General features: G+C 39.7%; 1 protein-coding gene across 1 annotated transcript; it reads right to left on the minus strand.

Annotated features, from left to right (window-relative positions):
- Positions 1-1,330: 1,330 nt before the first annotated feature.
- On the minus strand, positions 1,331-3,743 carry LOC120443532 (serine/threonine-protein kinase pim-1-like). The gene is made up of 9 exons (XM_039622387.1): positions 3,527-3,743; positions 2,860-3,102; positions 2,573-2,725; positions 2,359-2,453; positions 2,174-2,221; positions 1,852-2,070; positions 1,559-1,739; positions 1,388-1,472; positions 1,331-1,337 (listed from the first exon to the last, which is right to left on the minus strand). Exons 1-9 carry the CDS (start codon positions 3,585-3,587, stop codon positions 1,331-1,333), a joined length of 1,092 nt encoding a protein of 363 aa, XP_039478321.1. The 5' UTR covers positions 3,588-3,743.
- Between the last annotated feature and the right edge of the window lie 11,663 nt (positions 3,744-15,406).

Here is a 15,406-nt window from a genome sequence, read left to right on the forward strand (position 1 = left end):
TATATCGTTATCGCCTGAAATGAAAAAAGCATATCGTGATATGAAAAAATCTATATCGCCCAGCTCTAATTTAAAGTATTTATTATTGTATATTTAACTTTCTTATTATATCAACTGATTAACCAAAAAAAGTTAAAGGGATAAAAACAGTGTGTGTGTACTGATGATCAAATCTGAGATAAAATATAATACTTTTTTATTAAGTCAGTGTTAACTGTATTTTTTTCTGTTAGTATCATTCAATAGCACAAAACGCGGGTAGGAAGGAAGTGATCATCAATTTCTATCACTTTGTCAAAGGCTGAGCGTGGGTGTCATCCCGAGACTGTCCCAGTGGAAAATCTTCTGTGGGGCAAATCATCGGAACCGGCAGGGCCTTCTCGTGAGGCCCTAGTGAGTCTCCTCCCACTCGGAGTCAGTGTCGGACAACCCCGCATCACCGCTGAGCGCCACGCAGACACTACACACTGCTAAATATGGTGATCGGAACCCCACATACTGCCCCAAAAGTTTATTAAATCCCACCCAATTGCTGCAACCTCTGCTAGAACCAGGAAATCTGTCAAGACTGGTTGGGGTTAGGGCAACAGATGCAAGTCTTCAGAGCAGTGGCAGTGTGACTTTCTTTGTATATACCTGAACCTGATTTACCTTTTAATTTTCTTACTTGTCAAAATGCATCGTGGGTAAAATACAATCCTTGAAATAGTAATAACACAGTATCCTCAGCAAAGATGAATTAAACAAGTTTTATTTTAATGAAAGTTTACTTCAAGTCTTCAGATTTTTACTGTTTTTTATTTGATTACTTTAAAGAATATGATTACCTTAAAATAATCAACTAAAGACAGTTTTGATGGAGCTCCTGACCCAGCCCAAGCTCTCTATGAAGACGAGGAAAAACTCCCTGGGGGCCAGATTGACGGGAAGAAACCTCGGGAAAGCCCATTCAAAGAGAGATCCCCTTTCCTGGGATGGCTGGGGGTTACAGGAATTCCAAAACACCAAAGTTTAAAATAGGGCAATTAAAAAAATTATTTCCTGTCAAACAGAAAACAAGAAAGTTACCTCATATATCACACATACATGATAACGTCTGAATTGCGTGTGTTTGTGTGTGATGGGTTTATCTCAGCCAAGCGTGATGCTGGAGGTCCTCCAACGTCGGCCGCATCTCTGGGACTCTGGTTAAACACGCGTCCAAGAAATCCCGGCAGCCTGGAAAGAAAGGAAAGAGAAAACATGAAGATGATAGTTCCAGTGGTCCAAGCCATCAGTCAATCTTGAAGTGTGACGTTTTCTTACGTTTAGACAGACGGCTTTTTGAATTTCAGGCGCTTTTGAGGAAGCCCGTGGTGTTAAAGTCCCCACATGAAGCGCTTCGTACAGAACCACTCCCATTTGCCATACCGTGGTGGGTCCACACCTGTAGCAACCTTGCCTGTACCACTCGGGAGGGTAAATGTCTGTACCTAATAAACAGAGACAATTGCAATTTCTTCTAAAACAAAAGGTGAAAATTGTTACATCTGTGAAGAGCAAGAGCAGAATATGTTACCATAAAAGACGCGGTACAGCGACCGCTCCTTAACAAAGCAGCTCAGTCCAAAGTCGATGATACGAACACGCGGTACATCTGAGCCGGTCTCAATTAGAATGTTCTCACTCTTGATGTCCCGGTGAAAGATGTGTTTATCCTCCAGGTGCTTCGCAGCATCAACCAGCTGCTTCAGAATGACCTGGAAACGATGAAAAGACAATAATCAATCAATGGGTTAATGTTTCTCTAATACTCTGTGCTTTGATTGAATGATGTACAGTCTAAGGCTCTTCTAAGGCAAGTCAACTTGCCTTGGCCTTGTCCTCTGGTAAAAATCCTCCATTTTCTTCTATGTATTTATCCAGGTCCACAGCGGGGACAGGTCTCTCCATCACCAGGATCAGCTCTCTGCCAAAGTCAAACCACTCCAGCAGAGACACTGGGGCTGATGTTCCCACTGATCCATCTGCTTCAGCTGCAAGCTTCAGCATGATGGCAACTTCCACTGACAGATGCTTCCCGTTTTCATCCTGAAATATTTCGACAAAGTGGATGATGAGGAACAGACGTTCCACAGGTGAACGCTGCATGCAATCCACTAATGTAAAAACAATTCAAGTGTTGCACATTTACCGTCACTTTGCAGTACACTTTCCCCTTTGGGATGTGTTTGATGGCCACCTAAAAGACACAGGGCATTGATCAGCATTTCCTCAGTATGACATAATTAAAGGTGTAAAACAGCACACGTCTCAGCTTACGATATTATCCCTTATCTGCGTTACCGCCTGTCTTACTACCACCATCTGAACACTTACTGGAAAATGATCTTTTATGCGGTAGCCAGCAAACACTGCTCCGCAGCCTCCTTCTCCAAGCCGGTGCTCCTCCACGTATCTCGCTTGGAAGTCACCTAAACAGACAAACAAATTGGGTTTTACTACAGCTGTCACACAAATTACTCTCTGCTGTACCCTAAATGTTCATTTTGCTCTTCACCTGAATATAAAAGCCAAGCTGCTTGCTACTTACGTTTCTGTTCGGCCACTGACTTTTTGGCAACATTTTTGGTTTTGTCCTGGTCCACGTTCTTCTTCTTAGGTGGGTCCCTCCTGTCTCCCGCAGCTTTCCTTTTGCCAGCGTTTTGGTTTTTACTGCAGCTCTCTGAAATGTCTATGCTGCAGTCTGCAGATGTGGAAAACACCAAAAGCACATCAGCTTATTAGATAATAGACACAAATATCACCCAAACACTAATATCTTAAACCCAGCAACCAGCTGTACACTTAATCTACCCCTCACTCAACTAATTAGCCTACCTTTACCAGTGTCCAACCAGGAAGATGCTTGCCCCTTGTCACCGCTCATATGGTCAAGAAGTTTACACTTTTTTGCTGTATTGGTTGTCCCCGCTTCATCTTGTTGGACCTTGCGCTTGACTCCTTTGACCACATGAGCATCTGAGCTGGTGGAAGGACCAGCCTGCTCACTGACCCTCCTTCTTTTTATGGGGGTCTTTTTTTTCAGGACTGGCCTTTCTTTTGTCATTCTGGTCTTACAATCTATAAACAACAACAACACATTAGTGAAAAAGAGCGTTCGACATCAGGACTGGAAGCATTTTGATGCCATTGAATTTTAAATTAGTATTGCTTAAAATATAATAACAAGTTTATGCTTTTGATAAAAAACAGACCAACACGAGTCCATACTAGGTCTACTAAGTCTTAGATACTGATGACACTTGTTGCTCTGTTTTCACTGCTCAGTCCAAGAATAAACTTGTCACATTATTTTACCAAAAGACAAAGTGCCCCAGTAACCTTTCTTTGATTAAATATGTTGCATTTACGCTAGTTTCAATCAAACATAGGATTTAAATCCTCTAAAAATGAATCATTTTATACACAGAGTGTCAACATTTTTAGAAATGTAGATTCTGTTATTTGGGGGATTTGAGCTAGATTTTCCGTTTTTTTTACTTACTTTGATCTCCTGGATCTTTCTTATCTGCCTCAGTCGTAACTTTTCTTGTTTCCTTTTTCATCTTAATTTTTTGAGAAATTTTAAAATAGAAAATGTCACCTTAATGTGCAAATAGTCCTTCAAATGTCTGGATGCTTGACTTTTCTAACTAAGCTGTATAAGCCAGTTCTGTGAGTGAGCTTTAAAAGCAAACTTCGGAGACTATGGCAACACAACATTAGAACCTTGCCTTTCAGTGACATCACTGACTGCCAGTAAAAGTCTTCCAATTAGTTTAAAGAAAAACACTCTGGCAGACAAAGCCATAATATTTCATATATTTCAGTAATTTCACATGAAACTTTCTTTCATTATTTGTATAAAGACTTGAATTGTGGATGCTACTATGAAGACTTCTAGTTTACCAAACACTAATAAACACAGTGACAGCTACATTGTCATATGATTTAAAGTATTTATTATTGTATATTTAACTTTCTTATTATATCAACTGATTAACCAAAAAAAGTTAAAGGGATAAAAACAGTGTGTGTGTACTGATGATCAAATCTGAGATAAAATATAATACTTTTTTATTAAGTCAGTGTTAACTGTATTTTTTTCTGTTAGTATCATTCAATAGCACAAAGCGCGGGTAGGAAGGAAGTGATCATCAATTTCTATCACTTTGTCAAAGGCTGAGCGTAGGGTGTCATCCCGAGACTGTCCCAGTGGAAAATCTTCTGTGGGGCAAATCATCGGAACCGGCAGGGCCTTCTCGTAAGGCCCTAGTGAGTCTCCTCCCACTCGGAGTCAGTGTCGGACAACCCCGCATCACCGCTGAGCGCCACGCAGACACTACACACTGCTAAATATGGTGATCGGAACCCCACATACTGCCCCAAAAGTTTATTAAATCCCACCCAACTGCTGCAACCTCTGCTAGAACCAGGAAATCTGTCAAGACTGGTTGGGGTTAGGGCAACAGATGCAAGTCTTCAGAGCAGTGGCAGTGTGACTTTCTTTGTATATACCTGAACCTGATTTACCTTTTTAATTTTCTTACTTGTCAAAATGCATCGTGGGTAAAATACAATCCTTGAAATAGTAATAACACAGTATCCTCAGCAAAGATGAATTAAACAAGTTTTATTTTAATGAAAGTTTACTTCAAGTCTTCAGATTTTTACTGTTTTTTATTTGATTACTTTAAAGAATATGATTACCTTAAAATAATCAACTAAAGACAGTTTTGATGGAGCTCCTGACCCAGCCCAAGCTCTCTATGAAGACGAGGAAAAACTCCCCTGGGGGGGCCAGATTGACGGGAAGAAACCTCGGGAAAGCCCATTCAAAGAGAGATCCCCTTTCCTGGGATGGCTGGGGGGGTTACAGGAATTCCAAAACACCAAAGTTTAAAATAGGGCAATTAAAAAAATTATTTCCTGTCAAACAGAAAACAAGAAAGTTACCTCATATATCACACATACATGATAACGTCTGAATTGCGTGTGTTTGTTTGTGTGTGTGTGTGTGTGTGTGTGATGGGTTTATCTCAGCCAAGCGTGATGCTGGAGGTCCTCCAACGTCGGCCGCATCTCTGGGACTCTGGTTAAACACGCGTCCAAGAAATCCCGGCAGCCTGGAAAGAAAGGAAAGAGAAAAAACATGAAGATGATAGTTCCAGTGGTCCAAGCCATCAGTCAATCTTGAAGTGTGACGTTTTCTTACGTTTAGACAGACGGCTTTTGAATTTCAGGCGCTTTTTGAGGAAGCCCGTGGTGTTAAAGTCCCCCACATGAAGCGCTTCGTACAGAACCACTCCCATTTGCCATACCGTGGTGGGTCCACACCTGTAGCAACCTTGCCTGTACCACTCGGGAGGGGAGTAAATGTCTGTACCTAATAAACAGAGACAATTGCAATTTCTTCTAAAACAAAAGGTGAAAATTGTTACATCTGTGAAGAGCAAGAGCAGAATATGTTACCATAAAAGACGCGGTACAGCGACCGCTCCTTAACAAAGCAGCTCAGTCCAAAGTCGATGATACGAACACGTGGTACATCTGAGCCGGTCTCAATTAGAATGTTCTCACTCTTGATGTCCCGGTGAAAGATGTGTTTATCCTCCAGGTGCTTCGCAGCATCAACCAGCTGCTTCAGAATGACCTGGAAACGATGAAAAAGACAATAATCAATCAATGGGTTAATGTTTCTCTAATACTCTGTGCTTTGATTGAATGATGTACAGTCTAAGGCTCTTCTAAGGCAAGTCAACTTGCCTTGGCCTTGTCCTCTGGTAAAAATCCTCCATTTTCTTCAGCATTTCCTCAGTATGACATAATTAAAGGTGTAAAACAGCACACGTCTCAGCTTACGATATTATCCCTTATCTGCGTTACTGCCTGTCTTACTACCACCATCTGAACACTTACTGGAAAATGATCTTTTATGCGGTAGCCAGCAAACACTGCTCCGCAGCCTCCTTCTCCAAGCCGGTGCTCCTCCACGTATCTCGCTTGGAAGTCACCTAAACAGACAAACAAATTGGGTTTTACTACAGCTGTCACACAAATTACTCTCTGCTGTACCCTAAATGTTCATTTTGCTCTTCACCTGAATATAAAAGCCAAGCTGCTTGCTACTTACGTTTCTGTTCGGCCACTGACTTTTGGCAATATTTTTGGTTTTGTCCTGGTCCACGTTCTTCTTCTTAGGTGGGTCCCTCCTGTCTCCCGCAGCTTTCCTTTTGCCAGCGTTTTGGTTTTTACTGCAGCTCTCTGAAATGTCTATGCTGCAGTCTGCAGATGTGGAAAACACCAAAAGCACATCAGCTTATTAGATAATAGACACAAATATCACCCAAACACTAATATCTTAAACCCAGCAACCAGCTGTACACTTAATCTATCCCTCACTCAACTAATTAGCCTACCTTTACCAGTGTCCAACCAGGAAGATGCTTGCCCCTTGTCACCGCTCATATGGTCAAGAAGTTTACACTTTTTGCTGTATTGGTTGTCCCCGCTTCATCTTGTTGGACCTTGCGCTTGACTCCTTTGACCACATGAGCATCTGAGCTGGTGGAAGGACCAGCCTGCTCACTGACCCTCCTTCTTTTTATGGGGGTCTTTTTTTCAGGACTGGCCTTTCTTTTTGTCATTCTGGTCTTACAATCTATAAACAACAACAACACATTAGTGAAAAAGAGCGTTCGACATCAGGACTGGAAGCATTTTGATGCCATTGAATTTTAAATTATTATTGCTTAAAATATAATAACAAGTTTATGCTTTTGATAAAAAACAGACCAACACGAGTCCATACTAGGTCTACTAAGTCTTAGATACTGATGACACTTGTTGCTCTGTTTTCACTGCTCAGTCCAAGAATAAACTTGTCACTAGAGCTGGGCGATAAAACGATAACGATATGTATTGCGAAATAACTTTTTCTCGATAGAAAAATTAAACTATTGCGATAGGCCTCATCTCTCTTGCCCTCTTAAAAAAAAAAAAAAAAAAGAACAGCCAATCCAAATTAAGTAGCGCAGAGCCGAACCAATCACAGCCGCAGCGTCACGTCACGTGATTTGTTACGTACAGCACAAGCGCCAAGGCGCACATGTGTATTTGTTTTGCAGCCGTGCAGCCCGGTAATGAAGGAAATGAGTTTGCCGACTAGAGAAAAATCAACCGAGAGCGTGGCGAAGGTTACGAAGAAAAACAGATGATGGCTCCAATGCCGGAGAGCTTGTCGAACGGAAGGGCCACAGAAGTTCCGTTGTGTGAAGGTATTTCGGCTATTTCAAGTCTGACAAAAAACAGAGTAGCGCGCACTGTAAATTGTGCCGAAAGCAAGTCTGGAAATACAATAAAGCGGTGCATGCTCAATCTCTGACTGAAAGCGCTAATTCGTCATTCGGCTTTTGTCAGACTAAAGTAACTGTTAAAACTGTTTGAAAAGCTAAGCTATACAACAAGGAGAGATTAAGAATTTCCTTTTAGTTCTCAGTTTATTTGATATTGACAAAAGTTAGTCAATTTTGTCTGTTCTTCTGTAAAACGACCTAAGATTTATTTTTAGAATTAATATTTTCTTTCTAAGTGGAATTGACAATTTAGTGGTCTGTTTTGTTTGTTCTATTTTGACACTTAAACGCTTTAGCGGCTGCCTTTTGTGTAGTTTGCAATATTTGCCTTTATTTATCTGGAACTGAAGTCTCATGTTCCTTAAGTACATCTGCCCTGTTGAACTTATTATGGGAAATAAATATTTTAATTAAAACAAGCTGCTAATTATTTCACATTTTACTTGTGAGCAACGGCACATTTAAATGTTACAAATATAGTTATTTGGCTTATATCGTGATATATATCGTTATCGCCTGAAATGAAAAAAACATATCGTGATATGAAAAAATCTTATATCGCCCAGCTCTACTTGGGAATTAAGCTTCCAATTGCATATGATGTGATTTGTTTCTTGAAAGGTTGGCCTCAAATTCCTCTTTAGCTGATTGAAATTTAGCTATAATATTTCCTAATACAGTGAACACAACTGTTCACTGTATTACAAAAGGAAAGAAAATGTGAAGAGAAACGGGACATTCAAAACTTTGTTTGCACTTTTAATTTTATAATTATGAAGATGAATATTTTTATTATTCGTAATGAAGGCGTGAAGTTCACTCTGTTTGCCACATGTGACTTAATGTGAACAAAAAAAGAAATATTACCGTAATGAAATGGAAATGTATGGCCTTGATTTGATTGACATGCCTACAGTTCTAAGCAGGCATTCCAGGATCCATGTGTGAGGCACTGAAACATGGGCTTTCTTGTAATCAGTTTAGGCGGTCCTTAAGTTGTCTGGTCTTACAGTCCTGAGCTACTGCTCTATCTACCAGGAGCTGATGTTTTGCCCCTCTGTTATTTCTGCCAATTCTTTCTGTTCCCCGCTCATTTACTGAGCCATGTGTCTGTTCATGTTAGCCACTATGATGCCTGATAGGAGCTTCCATGTTGTGCCGAGCCAGATTATTGGTTGGTAGTTAGATGGGACTGGTCCCTTCTGGGGATCCTTTGAGAGCAGGACTATTCGGCCTTCGGTTAGCCATTCTGAACGTGTCTCATCAATTAGCAGCTGATTTATTTGCGCTGCCAGACCCTCATGGAGTGCACTTAGCTTCTTTAGCCAATGTGCATTGTTGTTCTAGGTTGCATCCTCGGTGGGGCCACTGAGAAATACAGTAGTCAGTGGGTTCGATCTCTATGGTATACCTCTTCAAACGGCTGACCAAGGCGCTGAGTCTTTGCTTAGCATTTTCTAATGTGTCAGGTATGGATGGCTCAGTATGGATGGATGTTGTACTTTTTGGCATCCCTTTCTTCATCATACTTTTCTGTAGCTCTAAAAGTTAGCTAACTTCCCTCCATGTTGTCTTGAGCTTTCTCTCCTTATCCATCCAGGGAACTGCTCCTTGTGGCTGTTCATTTTGTATCCAAGTATCTCAGTGATCACTGATGGCATGGTGTAGATTGTCCATAATGCTGCATTCACCTTCAGAGCGTATTTCAAATTGTCTTGGTTTTCGGCCATGTACGGTCCAGGTTTCCATTTCGCTTAGCCATGATTCTATCTCTTAGGTCAACAGCTCTCACACTCAGCACCAATTATTATTGGTTCTTGGTACCCGATCTCAGAGGGTGGGGATGATATCTCAACTCTGACCTGACATCCTGGCTTCCCCTTGTCATAGCATTTGTATTGTATCTCATCAATCTATAGTTGTGATAGCAGTTGCTTCTTCTCGATGTTGAAACACTGAGCTACTAGTTGTTTTGCTGTTAGTCTAGATCAGGGGTCGGCAACCCGCGGCTCCGGAGCCACATGCGGCTCTTTAGTCCTTATACTGCGGCTCCGCGTGGTTTGGGAAAATAAATTAGAAGTATTTAGCTGAAGTGCATTTTATTTGTGTTTAGTTCTTTTTTAAAAAACTTGTAGTTCTATATTGGAAGATTGTTGTGATTTTGAAATATAAAAATAAAATAATATTTTATTATTTTTTTTCATCGCTCAAAATAAGCGTCACACTCAGGGAAGCCGGTGTACCCGGCGAAACGCCGTGCATTTATCGAGACTTTCAACCCCAGATAGGCCAATTATGGATGTTCGGATCCACATTATGTCGGCAGCTGTTCTCAACCGTGAACTATGTTAAAAACAAACACCGCTCCCGCCTCACAGATGACAGCTTACAGTCCTGCGTAAAGATGAAAGCCCCGATTTGCAGACGCTGTGAGCAGAGGTTCGGGACCAGAAGTCTCATTGTAAACATATCACGGCAGACCCGACGATGTTTGCATGAACACGCTTTTGAGCATCTCTTTATTGAGCACTTTTCACACACGGTTGCTGTACGCATACAGCCGGCTGTAGCTTTTCAGCTCACAGCCCGACAACACAACAGCAGAGAGAGCACAGACTTTAAGGCAGTGAGGCGTGATTGCGGGTGCCGCTCAGGTGCGTCCGACTCCCATTCAGTGGCACTGCAGACCACGCCCCGCCACACACATTAACCTGGTAAAATAGATATTTAGGCAGAATTTTGCAAATATCTATTTTTTTTTAGCAGCATAGTGCTTTTTTTCCAATTACTTTTTAAAAGGGTGGCGGCTCACAACAGTTTTTGTTTGCTACATGGATCATTTTAGTTCAGCTGGGTGTCTTTCCTTTTGTTATATTTCTTTAAGAGGTCAAAATGTGTTGATTACATAAATAAAATGTAATTTTCTCTGTAGCACTTCATGGATTTTATAAGCAACACACCTTAGTTGCTCTGTGGATTCTTTTAAAAAGCAGTTAAAAACTTTTCTGTTCAAACAAGCCTTTTGTTGATCTACGTATTTTATATTCTTTACATTATTTACATTTGATCTTTTACATTGTGTATAATGTCTATTGATTGTATTGTTTATTTTAATATTTGTGTACAGCACTTTGTGACTGCCTGTCTGTGAAAAGTGCTTAATAAATAAACTTTCCTTACTTACTTTAGTTGTTCACACAAAGCACAAAGGTAAAAAAACAATATATACAGTGTTATCTTCATTTTAGATTTCAAAAAGTATTTGCGGCTCCCAGTGTTTTCTTTTGCGTGGAAACCGGGTCCAAGTGGCTCTTTGGGTGTTAAAGGTTGCAGACCCCTGGTCTAGATGTTGGGTGTTCAAAATTCTGTAGGTCCCACATCCCTTTTCTGTAACCGCTTAACCCTTTATGCTGGGATTACTTGCCTGGTTGCATTCCACCAGCCTCACATTCTCATCCCTTGTCCACTTATGCCTTCTTGTTCCAGGGAGTTGAACCCCAACCAAAGTTCCAAAGGCGAGTAGTGGTAACACTACACTATCCAGCTGCGTGCACTTATTATTTACATTATTTATATTTCAATATTCTACTTTCGACGTTGTTTAGGGTAATTCTATGTTGTTTCCTATTTGATTACTATTATATTTCTTAGCTATTTTTTTCTACCATTAAGTTAAAATTTTCTTTATCCCACCATCCCTGTCTTCTAGTCCTCTCGTTCACCTCTTCAAATGACAGCCCATTCTCCCATAACGGCTCCAGGCCAATCTGTCATCCACTTTGTGTGCGTGTGTGTGTGTGTGTGTGTGCAATCATGAGTGTGTGTGGAGTTATAAGAGTATGTCTGTGCTTCTATGTGTGTGTACCAGTCACTATGTAGCCTCTCAGCTTTTAGAGTAATAAGTGGGGATTTTCTTTAGTTTTTGGATCTATTTAGAATTTCTTCTGGAATTTGTACATGTGCGTTTCTGTATGTGAATGCAGAGTGGTTATAGCAGACTCTTTATGTTAAGAAAATGTCATGAGTATGGATTTGTCATTGGATCTTTGTCAACGCTATGTGACTGAGGCTTGTTGCCACAAGGCAAAATTTGTTTTCGTCCAATTTTCCTGGTCACCACCTGCTGCTTTTCATCTATTTGTGTTGAGGAAGCAGGAGATGGGCAAAGCTAAATGAATATATATTTTTAAATGGTCTTGGCATATTGCATTGTACTGCAAAACTGAAGGTATTCCTTGACCAATAATTGAGAGAAAACTGTGACATTTTCTAGTTAACAGCTGAGCTGAAAATGAATATTTCTATAACTTTTAAATGGGCCAATGTGCTGTATTGCTACCTTTGGAATATGCTATGTGTAGTTATTCTGTAGTTATTTGTAAAGTAGTTGATAATTTAATTGGCACAAAACTAATCAGGGAGTTCTACTAACATGCATTGCTCTGAGTTGAATATTAAGCACAAAATCTGTGGATATTCTGCTTACCTTTTTTTCTGTATATATGACTTTAGTTGAATATCCTGGTTCTGAAATGCACAAAAAAGTGTATATTTTGATTTTTAAAAGATGGAATGACTGATCAGAAAACTAACCAAACTTTAAACACTTGCTATGAATAGATTTATAAAATGGCCTCAGAGATGAATTACTGGGAACTGACAGGCCAGGGAGCTGTTTTGTCACGATCCTGGGTCTTTTGACCCAGCGTTTTGAGTTTTAATATATTTTGATGTTTATGGCTTATGTTTAAGTTCTTTAGGTTGTCTAAGTTCATTTCTATTATGCCTAGGTTGCCGTTATAGTTCATTGTTTATTAGATTCCCCTTGTGTCTTCAACCCCTGTGTTTAAGTCTCCCTCGCCCCTCATGTGTTTCATGTCTTCGTGTCTTATGTTGTCAAGTTCGTGTTGTCATGTCTGCGTCTCATTATGTTTCCTGTTTTATTTTGAAAATTGACCTCTTTAATTTGAAAAGGTCTTGTGTTTCTATGTTCAGTGTGTTGAGCTTTACCCTTCCCTTGTGACATCATTATGTTCATTTGTGTCAGCTGTTTCCCTGTGTGTTTCCGCTTTCCCTGATCACCTCCTGTGTGTATTTAGTCTGTGTTTTTTCATTCATTCTTCATCTGGTCGTCTGTTATGTTCACGTCATGTTTCCATGTTCTTCCTATGTATCCATGCCAGATCTCCATGTTCAATTTTTTTTCATGTTTTAATCTTAGTTCACCCAGTTTAGATTATTGTTTAGTTTTGCCCTTGCCTTTTGTTTGTATTTATTTTGCCAGCCTTAATAAATGGCTCGTTTTTGTCACACTCAAGTTTTGTTTTGCCTCTTCGTGTGTCTGCTCTTGGGTCCACCTCCTCACTCCACACAGTCTGCTCTCAGCCAGATTGTGACATGTTTTGAGCGTGTTCTGATGCCTTGGCTATCCTCAGATTTCTCCAACATTTAAGCAAAAGAGATGGTATTACGCTAGCAGTTATGCTCTTTAACATTTTGATGTCCTGATCCATGAGTCCCCTTTAATCATTACTGTATATTTCATACTCACGACTAACTGGCTACCTTTAACTCTTTCCAGATTCTTGGTCCCTGAATATTAGTCTACTAGCCACAAACAAACCAACCAAACACATGATGTCACGTTCTGTACTGACAGAAGATGGCACTAAACATGTTTTTAAAACTTTAACTTTAAGCACTTACTTCTTAAATCCAGCTTCACAGACATAGTTACATCTGTGTCAGTTTTTGAGAGCAGGGCTCAATTATGTAATTTAGTCTTTATGTGTAGTGTTTCATGTCCCCTTTAAAGTCAATAAGAACAGTGAATACCAAGAGAATATCAATAATACCAATGGACAAACATAGAGAGATTACTTGTTTTATGTGTGAAATGAAATTAAAAAAAATATAAAATCCAAGATCAAGCTAAAATCGGTAATGGGGAGACTGAACTTAATGCATTTGATTTTGTAATACTTATAACAAGAATGTGGAGTTGTGAAACTAAATTGGAGCTATGCACCAGGGTTGTTGTCTCACATCCTGCAGTTAGAAACCCTTTCTATAAGCATCTCTGAAGAAATATTATGCCCATGGATTGTTGGCTTGGCAGCTGATAGTTCAGCTGCCATGATGTGCCGATAGAGAGAAGAAGCCACACTCCTCAATGAAAATAAAAGTTTTTCTCCAAAAGTCAGCTCTTACGGTAGGGATCTCAGTAAATAGAACAGGATGCCTTCTTCCCTGCATGGACATTTATAGATATGTTAAAAAATGATAATTAAAAAATGATCATAAAAAATAATAATAAATAAGATAGTGAGGCACTGATGACACAGCGGGACAACAGAAAAAAAATCCCTCATCAAAGCAAACTGCCTTCTTAGGAATCTGTTCAGTGTAATATTTTTGAATTCTTTCTTTAAATTAACAACCTTTCATGCTGTTGCATTTTGACATTATTTAATATTAAATACGGACGTGCCACAGCAGGTCAAATTGAACTAAGTGAACTGGGTATTTATTCTTGGCACGTTACAATGTTTGTATTGTTGTGTTTGATTGCAAGTGTCTGAAGAGGAAAGTGTGTGACTGAGAATATTGCATATATTGATTTAAATAGTCCTAACAAACTGTAACATTCAGAAATTAATCAAACCCACTAACACAGTCCCATTAATAGCTACATTTTGAAAGACAAAGTGCTATTTTATAGCACCCCTTGAGGAAGTTCACAACAGGATTCACTTGTCCTTCCTTCTAATGTGCCCTTAACCCTCAATAGCATGATTTTTTTCCCCTTTTTTTGAGAATAAAATATTTCACACTCCTCATATCCCCAATCCCTGCTCCAACACACTGGATTGAAATTATTAGCTAGATATATTTACAAGATAACAAGATAAGATGAAAAAATTGAAACACATGCTTTGGAGCAGGGAAACACCTAAGCTTCAAAGAAGCAGTCCCAAGGACCAGAATTTAGAAGGAATAATTTGTATTATTGCCCTAAGAAACTCTAACTGCATAATATTGCCCTGAGGCAAATAACCAAAAAATTGTGCTTTAGTGAACAAAAAATCGAAATCTATCTTCAAACAATCAAATACACTTTTTTCACATATTCATGCACTTGAAAATCATTTAAATTTAATTATAAATAATTAGTCTTACAGTAGCTGGCACTACTTGCTATTTGGATTTGGCTTACCATCAGGTCAAAAGTCAAATCCTCTTCCACACCTCCTTTTAATGAACAGTGATATGTCTTTTGTCATTAAATAAATAAAAACATGTGTATATTTTTAAGGAACAGTGTATTAACCAAAATTGTGGGGGGGTTTGCCAGGCAACATCCCGCCATAGAGCAACCTGATATCACAGCAAAGCGTCGAATAGACACGGCGGTCCACCGTATCCATTTCACGTTTTGCCTCTTCAAAACGTGAAATATACACGCATACAGCAGTTGCATTAATTTGCAGTAACAGCAGAGGGCGGTATTTTATTTCAAGCCAATGTTAAAATAATCACAGAAACTCATTCAAACAGACCTTATTAACACATTTACATGTATATACATGTATAGCCACCTGGCTTAATCGTTTCCGACAGTTAGGGACCCTGGAACGTACTTCATACATCTTTTGGACACCTCCAACCCTACCTCGTAGGTTTAAATCTACTATCTCCCCCTGCTGGTAATGCAGCTTCTCCATGCATGCACATTTCACGTTTTGGAGAGGCAAAGTGTGAATGGACATGGTGGCCCAGCGTGTCTATTACGTGTTTTGCTGTGATATATCAGCTGAGTTCTGCTCAGTTTAAATAAAATACCACACAAAGAGTGAGAGGACAGAGCCAAAGTTTTGGCACTCTACACACAGCTTTGAGCTGTCCAGTGGTGCCAATTACGCACTTGTTTTGACAACATCTCCCCCTCTCATTCCAAAAAATAAACACTCCTAGCAACAACTATCACAGACATAATGGTCTTAAAATAAGAAATGCCTTTCACTGTCATA

The sequence above is a fragment of the Oreochromis aureus genome, linkage group 14 (genome assembly GCF_013358895.1).
Source record: "Oreochromis aureus strain Israel breed Guangdong linkage group 14, ZZ_aureus, whole genome shotgun sequence".
NCBI lineage: Eukaryota > Metazoa > Chordata > Actinopteri > Cichliformes > Cichlidae > Oreochromis > Oreochromis aureus.

Excerpts from the sequence above, each read along its gene's own strand:
- LOC120443532 (XM_039622387.1), bottom strand. The coding sequence starts at position 3,587 with ATGAAAAAGGAAACAAGAAAAGTTACGACTGAGGCAGATAAGAAAGAT. Across the intron at positions 3,103-3,526 it reads GAAAGATCCAGGAGATCAAA|ATTGTAAGACCAGAATGACA; the intron begins GTAAGTAAAAAA and ends TGTTGTTTATAG. Across the intron at positions 2,726-2,859 it reads CTGGTTGGACACTGGTAAAG|ACTGCAGCATAGACATTTCA; the intron begins GTAGGCTAATTA and ends CCACATCTGCAG.